At 41.0% G+C, this 12,437-nt stretch overlaps 1 protein-coding gene across 2 annotated transcripts; it reads left to right on the forward strand.

Moving 5' to 3' along the window:
• The first annotated feature begins 20 nt into the window (after positions 1-20).
• Positions 21-9,907, forward strand: LOC141793065 (arylsulfatase I-like). 2 transcript variants are annotated; one of them, XM_074673406.1, is made up of 5 exons: positions 21-169; positions 621-678; positions 6,047-6,142; positions 6,832-7,023; positions 8,067-9,907. In XM_074673406.1, coding segments are annotated over exons 2-5 (1,689 nt in total). In that variant the 5' UTR covers positions 21-169; positions 621-676; the 3' UTR covers positions 9,466-9,907. The 2 variants fall into 2 exon arrangements, with proteins under 2 accessions (XP_074529507.1, XP_074529506.1); XM_074673405.1 differs by lacking the exons at positions 21-169; positions 621-678 and having other exon boundaries at positions 5,938-6,142; positions 6,644-7,023.
• The last annotated feature ends 2,530 nt before the right edge of the window (positions 9,908-12,437 follow it).

Raw genomic sequence — 12,437 nt, forward strand, 5'->3', positions numbered from 1 at the left:
CACACTCGGCACAGACTGCGTAGAAAACTGTGCCGAGCATCGTAGGAAAAGATTAATCTCGTTAATAAAATACAATTTCACGTTGTTATGTCTAGAGGTCCTGCCATTATTCTAATGTCTTGTAACTGACTTACCTGGTAGCAGTGTCTCTTAACTTGCTTGGTCCTGGGTAAGTAGGCCCATTGCCCTTAAAATCATAACCTTGCCTAAGCTCACCTTGTTAATACCAGCAATAACTTTTTTTTTCTGCGAGAACTACTGCTTGGGTGCAGCCTGTCCCCAGAACAGACTTGAACAGATGAGGCTGTTGTGTTGTTGTTGTTAACCTCAAGGACTCAGAATCACAATCAGATTCAGAACAGTCTTTATTTGCCAATTATCTACAAATACTTTTAAACCGTAGTCTCTCTGAACAAACATGAATAAATAAACACTAAATATCACAAATAGAAAACATTTTATTGTCATTTTCTTCACAAAAAAAGAAAAAATATACAAACAAATTGAATTCAAATATGGGGAATTTGCAACGGAAAAACAACATGCAATGGGGAAACCGGCAAACATACTGTTGTGCATGAGGTATTTAAATTATTGATATTATTTATTGTTTATTGCAGGTTTAATTTTTCATCAGGGTGATGGCCTGTGGAAAGAAGCTGTTCCTGTCTCTACCATGTAAGTGATCCAACCTCTCTTCCTAGCAGCATGCAGACTTCCTAAAGTAGCTTCTAGGTGGCTTAAGGTTTTAGTTTTTGGCACATAATGTAAATGTTGCCTTCCATTTTTTGATAAGGAATGGGACAAACCATCTCTCTGTGGTAACTTCTTGAAGATTCACACTTACTATGTGAATTGCCTACATACAACCATGTTTGACTGTTCATATAATAACCCAGTGACCGGTGACGTTGTCGAAGGGTTTCATTTCTTAATTTACGGGATGAGTAAGATAAAGGAACTTTCTGTTGTTTCTCTCAGAGAAAATGAAATCAGTTGTGGTTGATGTTTTTTTTTTTTTTCAGGGAGAAAGGGTAGCCTTGATATATCCAGTCATGAGGACTAATAAAAGAACAAGATCCACCAAAACTACAAGCTAATTTTGAAATAGGTAACATTAACTCCAAGCTGAAAAGCTTAAAACAAAGTGTCTCATCATCTTACTCCTCTAGCTGCCAGTGCAGCTGTTATTTTTGTGCCTGCAGTTCCCTTTTCTTGCCTTTATACTGACAAAACATCCCTCAACCATAAGATCACAGAATCAATGAGCAACCAAGGCAAACCAGAAACATTTAAAATAGTGTCCTGTGGATCAGGTGTGTTCGGATAAAACCATAATGAAACTAAAGGTGTCTGGGCAGCAGATCTGAGGGAGCTGGTGGTAGTTGGGTCCAACTGGTGGAGAGTTTTAGGTAAGCACAGGGTCAGCAGGAGCCAACTTCTGAAAGAGTCCCATTCATGGTGCACAAACAAGGAAAGGAAAGCAGTGTGCGTCCAAGCTAGACGTCAGGGCTCAGCAGGTCTCACTTAGCTCGATTTCACCATCCTCTAAAACCCATATCCTCAAAACACACACAAAAGTCATGCTCACACACCACAGACTGGTTGTGAGGCTGACTCAGCTCCCGTTTTCTTTGTTGATACAGACCACCAAGGTTTTATGCAAAACATATTTTACTTATTTTTAAATACCACAGAACTAATGAGTTATATGTGTAAAAAGAATTATTAAGTATGAGATTTAAATTTAAAAAATGAATCAAAGACAGATGAGGCCAAACCACTTTACATCCTACAGAAAAATGAGAAGCATTTGATCTGTCTGTGATGACATGTTGTTATAAAATGATGGGTTTGTTCACACAGGTTATCTATAAATGGCACTCTATTTCTTCAAACTTGAAATCCTTACTTTAAATCTCAAATTTAACACATTTAGCAACTCACTGCAGGTAATTACCAGCCAGACAGTGAGATTTGTTTGGCAGGAGGCCTTTCCTGTGTGAATAACGGCAACTCTTCTTTTTGAAGACTTAGTTTAATGGAATGATTTTATATCAATTCACATCAAAATCTAAAATTCAGTAAATGAGTTTTGTTATTGAATACACCAGGCCTTTGAGATGGACTTTGCTGAGGCTCAGCTGAGGAGTCTTTTAATCCTTTTCCATCACAGTACTCCTGGTGCCAGTTCTTGGTTGGTACACGAGTTGGTTCAGCTTATTTATTTATTTTTATTTATCATTGCACATAAAAGAAATGAAACACAAAATGAACAATACATAATGATTTGGTGAAAGAACAAAAAAAATGAACAAAGCAATAAACAGTAACATCAGGAAATGTGCAGGAGGGGCCAATAAAACCCACAGAGACTTGTCGAGTGGCCTTCAGAGACAAGAACAAAAAAAAAACAAAAACGCGTTTTTAAACTACATATCATCACTTTTTCGAATGGTAAACGGCTCCCAGCAGTGAGTGGACAGAAGAGATCCGCAAGTGGACAGATATTGGGTGGACAGACCTTTTTAGTGGAGAAATCCGGCGTGTACCTAGAGAGCAATTTGAACACACAACCGTTACTGGATGCCATGAGTGCATTATCCGTGGACACTTACCAGACTGTTACATACCAGGACGTAAACATGTGTCAAGAAACCAGAAACCCTCCAGACCAAAAGGACACACAGACTGCTGAGTCTGAGACCCGGTTCATAATAAAAGAACCAGAAAACTACGTCCAGAGTTAGTTATTAGACGTCGATGGTGTTTCAGTGTAAAGTGTGACCCTGTTAAATGGTGACTCTCGGTTGTGCTAATCACTGATACTGTTGGGTGAGAGTCACCAGTTAGTATGGTCGCTATTAACTCCAAAACACCGGTTGTGCTGTAACTGTCAAAACTTGACAGACATTGCCTCTGTTGAATAGTTTTGTTTCTAAAAACTGACAACAGAACAACCGTACATTTTTGTGCTGATAGCAGGTTGAATTCAGTGTTTAAAAAAGGCTAACTCGCCTGAATGAATGGAGCCATGCTGCTTCGGTCAGGATACGTGCGCATCTTTATGATGACGTAGACTGATAATCCCTCTATACATTCAAACTATTACACAAATATATTACAGTAATTCAAACAAATAAAACTTGAAAATATGTGCTTCAAAAAGCGCTTAAAATGTTACACCCAACTGATGTGACTTGCCACGGGTCTGAAGATGAGACCAGCCATGTTACTCATTTCATGAAAACAAGTTGGTCAGCAGTAAAAAATATAGTTAATAATGTCCCTGTCTATCTCACACAACAGCTAAGTTGCTCAGCAAATTTCAGTGGTTGAAATCATAGCTTTTTATTTGTGGTACGAACATAATCAAAGCATTTGCTTTTGTTGAACAAGGAAGATAAGATGGTAAAAGCCTTTCCACTTTCAGTTCTGCTGCATTTTCTACCCTTTGTCCTCTTGCATTTACACCAGTCAGGACTGATGACTTGAACTAAACTACATTGAAAGAGATAAACACTAGACTACTCACTGAATCATAGAGTTTGATGCTGAAGAGTTCTTAAAAAATGAAAGGAAAAATGAAAAGAAATGAAAAGGGGGCTTCATAGAGCTTCTTAAAACAAAGGTGCTTTTGTACAGAGGTAGGAGGCTGAGTACAGTTTTATTGAAGTGAGGGTTTTGGCTCAGAGGTTAGCGCACAGGAAGAAAGAAAACCTCCATCCCGTCTTACTCAGATTAGAAAATTGTACTAAGAGGAGGGGAATGTGCGGGTTTACCGGCAGGACTGCGTGGATTAGAAAGGAGCTAGTGTTCATGGTGAAGCGAAGCCGTCGGATTCAGTAACAGTACCATTTCCTTTAGCCAAGGCCAACATCTGGTGCCGACTGACGCAGTGCAGCAATAGCAGCACCTCTCAGTCTCTGCTTCCCTTTCAACTTGTTATTGTGCCTCATGGCTCCACACAAAAGGTTTCAAACCTGGTTGGACAGTATGAAAGGAGAATGTCAGTCTGTCTTATGAGTTCACTCTTGATATGAAGATAAGACAACAAACCATAAGACAAATGAGAGGTCAAAGGTCATCACAGGGCTCTTTTTTTATAAAGCCACCAGTGCTTTGTGCTGCTTGTTTCATGAGGCTTTCTATCTTAAAGTTATGTGCTCCATCGAAACAAAACTAGATTCCCATTTCAATGATGAAGTATAGAGGAAGCCTTTTTAAGTTTATACAATACTGTAGAAAAAAAATGACAAGTACTGACAACAATGTTTGCCAAAAGGCACATCTAATGTAGTTTGGTTTTGAAGGCTGTATACGTCCCCATCAAGACCTCTCCAGTTAAATGTGCTGATTTGTCCAAAAGCAGTGAAGAAAACTGTGTGAAACCATTTAGATTTCCAGCCACCAACAAAGGTATGAACAGAAAGAAATAAGTGTGGCTCTACAGGCCTCAAATAAATTTTTCTCTGAGTCAGAAACAGGTCAGCAGAAACTAAGCATGACTTGTTTGTTAAACTAGAGTGACCCTCTCAAACAAATGTGACTTACGCCTGTGGTGAACTGTTGCTATTATTGGAATTAGACTGCCAAAAGAATCCTAACAAATGAACATTTTCTTTATTTGTTGACCATTTCCACTTTCAAAAGCAAATACACGACTGAAAATAAACCCCAGTAACCAAGCATGATGTTTATTCTGGGTCATAAGAAGTGGTACCTGTGGTTTATTGAGACATAGCTGTTGCCATACATGCAGATATTCAGGAATTTCTTGGTTAGTAAGTGTTGTTTTGAACACCTCAGAGAGGATAACCAGGTGTATGAGTAAGCTGTAATATATCTGTAATGTGGACCTATCAACATCTTAAGTGTGGCAAGTATGTATACTGAGGTTTATGCTAATATTTGAGTATGTTTGAGTCAATGGTTGGTGCTTTACATGTTGTTTATGTAAGTGTAATGGTAGAGGAGCTATATCTATGATCAACAGCAAACAGGTGAGTCACATGTCTGAAGTGTGGCTGGCCAAACAGTTTACTTTTCTGGAAACACACACACTTACACACAGATTTATTCAACTCCCTTTGCTTTATTTCACAGTATTCTTGTAAAGACCATCAGCTGCCCAAGCTTCTCCCTCTAGGAAAACTAAATAAATAAACAGGAGGGTGTTGAAACTTCAGGTGCACCTCAATCATTTCAGCCCCTCTCTCCTTCCTGGGGTGACCTGCCTTAAACTCTTTGCTCCTTTGCGGCCAGTGGGCAAACATCCAAGGCCACAGCCCTTTACGGGAGACGCATACTTCCTTTGGCTGCCCGACAACATTCATGCCCACAAGCCTCTCTGTGACCAATATCAACATTTGCGAGGTGTGCTGTTTTACCTTCCAGAGTGTTGACCAACCCCAGACTCTGACAGATCTCATTTTAATGTGCAGGCTGTTTCACCTCAGCGACCTCGAATTACTCAACAGATAGTTTCAAAGTGTAAACTATGATAGAGAAATGTAGAGCATTGAATTTGAAAGGAAGTGCTTGTTAAGATAAGTGATGACACCACATTGTTAGTAGATGTGAGTGCGAGTGTTTGTCTTTATGGAAACCTATCAAGGTTGTTGTCTGCCTCTGATCCATGGGACAGCTAAGATCTGCTCCAAAACTGGAAAGACGATTGGTAGATCACCTAATGGTATGCCAGCTGGATGCTTCAAAATATAGCAGTAAGAAATTAAATAATTGTCAATAATAATTTGGTATCAATTCCTTAGCCACTCACCACAGCCCCAAAGGAATCTCCAGCCAGATGAAGGTCGACATTGACAGTACTGTGAAGTAATATAATCAAGCTGGAGCTGTGGCTGAGACTGTGCAGTTTCTGTTGACCCGCTGAATAGTTTGTAAAGTGGTTCTTTGAAACCTGGTTTGAGATGTTATCAGAGTTTAAGAAGTCTGGTCTGTTTCTCTCCTTCAGCAGGAATAATGAGAGAGTGTTAGTGAGCGCGGTGAAGTGAAGAATCACTGGTTGTGACTGTGTCTGCAGGGCCTCAGCTGCTCAGAGGGACAACTCTCCCCCACACATCACGTTTTCTGAACGAGGGTCCCTGTATAGAGTCTCTGTCATCAGCTGCAAAACCAGGTCAGATGGGAAAAATTTCCTTCCTGCTTTCTAGTAATTTGTGGAGTTGAAAGAGTGGTTCAGTGAAATCAGTGTTCTCTGAAATGTTATGAAAGAGAGAAGAAGTATGAAGTGGGGTTTTGAGTTTCTTAGCTAAAAGGTCCAAAAGTGCTCTAAAATCAAAATAACATTCACATGAAGCAAACATGTCTACATAAACATATCAAAACTACACCATGAGAGATCTAATAGGTGTATGAACTCACTTTTAACACCTGGAGGTAGTAGAAACATTTCTATGTGTGTTACTGGGTGGTAGGGGGCTGATGTTATTTTAGTGAGGCAGCAAGGCAAATAGGCGGAGTTAATGGGACCACTAGGAAAAGTAAAATGTTTTCAGAGAAGGCTAAGACTTTCAGGAGAGTCACTGAGGAAGAAGGTGTAGCTTTTATGTACATTTCACTTTGGCTTTGAGTGATTTCTGCTCAACCTCTGATGGTCTTTACAAATTCTCCTCTTCAGACTCACAGCACAATGGTTTTATGACAGTTCACTGAATACCAGCTGTTAAAAAGTGACACAGGAAGCATGGCTACAACAGCTCTGACAGGTTTCTCCATGATGAGCCTCCTCAGTCTCGGGTATCTGACCTGGGATATGATGAGTCCAAACCAAGTGGAAAACGAGCCTGATGTGACTTATGGTGACAGGTCTCCGGTCCCACAGCCACCTCACATCATCTTCATCATGACAGACGATCAGGGATTCAATGACATCGGCTACCACAGCTCTGACATCAGGACGCCCACACTGGATAAACTGGCTGCTGATGGAGTGAAACTGGAGAATTATTACATCCAGCCGATCTGCACCCCGTCTCGAAGTCAACTCATCACTGGCAGGTAAAGAGTTTGATTCCTAGGTTGAATAAAAAGGCAGAGCTAAGTTAAAACCTCCAATCAATTTTTGATGAATGAATTACTGATGCATTAAAAATGATATCTTAACCACTAACTCAAACATCATATATCTGTGGGTGACCATTAGAGCATGCACACTTCTGTCTGGTCTTTCTGCAGTTGAGGATGTGGTTTAACAGGAAATGACTAACCAGAAAGAGTAGTCACATCATCAAAAAGCAAAAGGGAAGAATGACACTTTTTATTTAAGTTTTCAGAAGCTCAAAGGTTAAGTGCAAAAAAAGACTTGAGTTGAAAAGGGACAATATTCATTAATAAATTTGAACTTGTGTTTAATAACCTTTATTTTATTAACTTCAAATGGGCTGGTTACATCTATCCAAGTTGCAGATCCTCTTTAAGAGAGGCTTCTTGCACTGACATATCTCTACAGTAGCACAGGTTTAGTATCATCCATCTGCATTTTTGTGTTTAGTGAGGGGCCACGCAAAATGCACTGGTTGGAGTAGAGAGTGTCAGTTGTAGTGTTGATAGACTTCTCTAATGGTAAAAACTTGACTTGACAAAGGATCACACTTATGTTTCACATGAGCTTCTTGTCCTCCATCACCAACAGAAGGGGTAAGCTACAGGATATATCAGTCAAGAGTCTGATCACTGAGTACTGCTGAATGAACTTAAAAGAAACACCTCAAAGTTCAAACTTTTTAGTTTTAGGTCCATTTATGGTGGATTCGACTGAGATAAAGTAAAATTGTTTTGTTTTTCTATCTCCATATCTACTTCAAATTGAAGAAATTTTTCACATCTTTGTTGAAAGCACACTCGAGTTAAAAGCAATTTGAAGCAAACACAGTGTAAAATGTTTGTCCATGCTTCATGGTCTCTTGAATATCAATTAGCCTGATTACACTGTGGCAGGATGGTGAAAGAAACCACCCTACTCTCTTTTCTTGTTTCCTGTCAAATTTTGTATTGATCTCATCGGCTGTCTTACCTGACAATCTTCTAAATCCTTCCCTCAGGTATCAAATCCACACAGGCTTGCAACACTCAATCATCCGGCCCCGCCAACCCAGCTGTCTGCCCTTTGACCAGGTCACCCTCCCTCAGAGACTGCAAGAGCTTGGCTACTCCACCCACATGGTCGGCAAGTGGCACCTGGGCTTCTACAAAAAGGAGTGTCTTCCCACCCGCCGCGGCTTTGACACATACTTTGGCTCCTTGACAGGCAGTGTGGACTACTACACCTACGACTCCTGTGACGGCCCTGGGCTCTGTGGCTTTGACCTGCATGAGGGAGAGGCGGTTGCCTGGAATCAGGGGGGCAAATACTCCACCCATCTCTACACACAGAGAGTTCGCAAGATCCTGGCAACCCATGATCCTCATTCCCAGCCGCTGTTCATCTTCCTCTCCTTCCAAGCCGTTCATGCTCCACTGCAGTCCCCGCGAGAGTACATCTATCCATACCGTGGGCTGGGAAATGTGGCGCGCAGGAAATATGCTGCTATGGTGTCAGCTGTAGATGAGGCAGTTCGGAACATAACATATGGTTTGCGCAAATACGGGTACTACCAGAACAGTGTCATTATTTTCTCCACGGACAATGGGGGTCAGCCTTTGTCTGGTGGGAGTAACTGGCCACTGAGAGGACGCAAAGGGACCTACTGGGAAGGTGGCGTCCGTGGTCTGGGTTTTGTCCACAGTCCCCTGTTGAGGAAAAAGAGGAGGATCAGTAAAGCTCTTGTGCACATCACCGATTGGTACCCAACATTGGTTGGACTAGCCGGCGGCAATGAGTCTCTGACAGAGGGGTTGGATGGATACGATGTTTGGGAATCTATCAGTGAAGGTAAGGAGTCACCCAGGCTGGAGATCCTCCATAATATCGACCCTCTTTACAACCAGGTACGCAGTGGCTCACTGCAAAAAGGATATGGGATTTGGAATACAGCTGTACAAGCCTCAATACGAGCTGGGGACTGGAAACTCCTCACTGGAGACCCAGGCTACGGAGATTGGACACCTTCACAGATGCTTCCAGGTTTTCCCGGCAGCTGGTGGAACTTGGAGCGCCCTACTGTGCCCAGGAAATCTGTGTGGCTTTTCAACATCTCTGGAGACCCCTATGAGCGTTTTGACCTTTCCGAGCAGAGACCAGACGTTGTCAAAGAGCTGCTAGCCAGACTAGTGTACTATAATCGCACTGCAGTGCCGGTAAGGTACCCAACAGAGGACCTGCGGGCAGACCCCCAGCTAAATGGAGGTGCTTGGGGACCCTGGGTAGGGGATGAAGAGGAGGACAGCTGGGACAGCACATACCAAAGAGATAAGAAAGACTGGAAGAAGAAGCTTAAATTCTCCAAAAGCAGGTCGTTTTTTAGGAGACTGAACACAAGGATCATGTCCAACAGGATATAGAAAAGACAAAACTGGAGAGAGACATTATTATGAAGATGTTCATGAGCAATTGTTCTTGGTTTTTTGGTGTTGATCAAAAATCGGAGTTTCTGCAAGGTCTTGTGCAGCTGTTTGTTCACTTGAAGAGATAATAAAATGACTGATCAAAGGATCTAATGAAAGTGACTCATGTGACCAAGAATTTATTATTATTTGTGCCCCTTATCTGCTCTTTTATCTCTGCAACTTCAATGATAAATTCTTTTGTAATTGTTTAAGAGGCCGATAAAAACATTTGCTTCTGATGTAAACGGAATAAATCATGAGGGGTTTCAATGTTACCATTTTCTTTAATTTTGTCCCTTGCAAGCTGCCATTCAGGTATAGGTACACACATAAGAATCCAGCTTCTCATCTTTCAAACTGTAAGCTCCTGCCACAACAGTTAACAAACAGGAACTTGAGATTTAGTTTCACACATGTGGTTTCAACACTTGGAGAGAGAGAAAAAGAATCCTCTGATTTGAAAGAAAATGGCGAGACGCTTACTTTTTAACTCTGCTGTGAGTGTGGTGGAAAGCAAAAACAAGACATCTGATCTGGAGGTTTGCTCTGCCTGAGATCGACAAAGGCCACGGGTGTCCAGCCAGTTCTACATCAGGTAGCTTTGTGCGCACCAATGGGTTAAATAGCTCATTAACTCTGATATGTTAACAGTTTTACACAAGGCAGTCGTAATGATTTAGTTTATCTCAGAAACTACAGTTAAAACAGATATTTGGAATTTCTAATGGTGTGAAAAGTGTTGTTTTGTGCACATCAATTTTGCACTGACAAACAAAACTGTGTGGTGAGAGGCAGGGCGGAGAGGCGCAGAGAAATGCAAAAGGTAAGTAACAGAAAAAAAACAAGAATGACTCAAAAACATTAGACCAAAAGTGCACAGGAAAAAAAGGTGAAACAGTGCTGTTTCACATCAGCTGCCTCAGGATTCTATTGGCAAGGAGAAGTGAGACGGTTAACTTTGCTTCCTGCCTTCAATCACTTAGCCAGACCAACACCCCTTTACTGTTTCCTGTCAGTGCTTAACAGCCTTCGAGCTGAGGTTTAACATCTGGGTGAAAGGACCGATCAGCGTTCACACATAAGGTTTGACGGTTATTCTAGATGACAGGGGGGAAGCATGGAGCATATTCTTCTGCTGATGATGATAGCTGGAGTTGGACATGGTAAAATCCTCTTCATTTAAGAAGCAGAGTTGAGCACTTTGCAGCACCATTGTAATTTGTTTTTGTTGTTTTTTATTTCTTTTTTTAGCTCTCTTTCCGGCTGCTGAGACAAAATGCAACGCCACGCATGAATCTTCTCTGTGCTCCTCTTTTCGTGGGGGAACGGTGTACATGCAGGTGATGACAAACGCCAGTGGACTTCGGCTGGAATGTAAGAAACAGCTTCCCACTGGATCCATAAATGTGTTCAGCCTAAAGAAAGGAAAGGTGACGATACAGGAGTCACTAAGAAACAGGACTAAGTTTTTCATCTATAATGGGACACTGAAGATCTCTCATGTGGAGAAAGAGGATTCAGGTCAATACAACGTTAAGATCTTTGATCTGAATGGAGTCCTCCTGAGAAACATTGAAATAAAACTGGATGTCCAAGGCAAGTATGTTATCTAAGATCATGACTTTCTTTAAGGTTTTGCAGCGTTTCTGTCAAAGAGTACACCAAAAATTGACTTAAAGAATTTTTTTTTTTTTGTATTCTTGAGAATATGTACCCTAAACGTTCTCTTTTGTGACTTTTATACACAGAAAAGTAGACTGTATGGGAAACTTGATTCAATGAAAGGGGCTGTCAGAAAGAGGTTTTAGCTTCAGAACACAAACAGGAATTGAGACTTTCAGAATTCGTCATATGGTGGTTGGTCAATATTTCTGGTCAGTTTGCGTTTTGGTCACAATAATCTTTCCCTTACAGCTTCTGTGTGACAGAATAATGGTATACCTGTCATACCCATGTGCAGTTATTTGCTAAAAGTTGTATCAAAAGTGACAAGTTAATCGGATAGGAAGATCAAATCAAATCTTAAGCATAACTAAGATCTCTTCTTAAACACATATCTGTCACATAAGAAAGTACAGAATGCACTCATGTAAATCTAACTCCATCTAGTGGTCAAATACAGAATAGTTTCTGCTGCCAAAGAGCTCCTCACCACCACTTCTTTATTTTCCAAACATTTGTACAACATGGAACCTATTTGATTTCATCACTGGATTGATAGTTAGTGATGAGTAAATGCACTTGAATGGGGATTTGCTTGTGTTGACAGTCCTCTTCCACAGCATGCTCTGCCAATGGTGCGTGACTGTGATATAAATAAGTGTGACCTTTTCAACCTCCTCTCCACAGAAAACATTTTGCCCATCTTGGTCCCAGTCTGTTCTGCAGCTGCTCTTCTGCTCGTTGTTGTGATACTCTGCTGTGTGTGTCAGAGAGCACGGCGCAAGAAGAAAGCAGGTAAAAAGGTGAATATGTCAAGATATACGTTGTCAACAATAACACAATATCTAGAATAGAATCATTATAAAGGATCTTTTTTCTGTCTTATCTGTAAAATAAATTTGTGTTTTTACGTCTTTTCTGCAGGCTCGGGCAAAGAACGAAACAAGTCTTTTCAGTACAACTCCAGACCTTGATGAGCTCAGCTGAGCACTGTTATCAGTGATGGACAAAGAGCAGATTACTGAGACGACCAGCATCAAACAGGACTTTATTAATACCTTACAAGGGAGGTGAAATGTCTAAAATGAAATTTGTGGTGCACGTCATGTCAATTCAGTTTCATCACAGCATCAGTAGCTCTTATGTGTTACTCTTAGCTTTGTGCTGAGTTCACATTGTTGAGTAATCGTCCTGTCTCATTTTGTCATTCATACTTCCCTCTCATGTTTGCACCTTCCTGAAACACGCCCTTGTGTACAGTCCTA

Source organism: Halichoeres trimaculatus, unplaced genomic scaffold, assembly GCF_033239565.1.
Source record: "Halichoeres trimaculatus isolate MK-OKI-2021-1 unplaced genomic scaffold, fHalTri1.1 fHalTri1_scaffold_7, whole genome shotgun sequence".
In the NCBI taxonomy this organism is placed as follows: domain Eukaryota; kingdom Metazoa; phylum Chordata; class Actinopteri; order Labriformes; family Labridae; genus Halichoeres; species Halichoeres trimaculatus.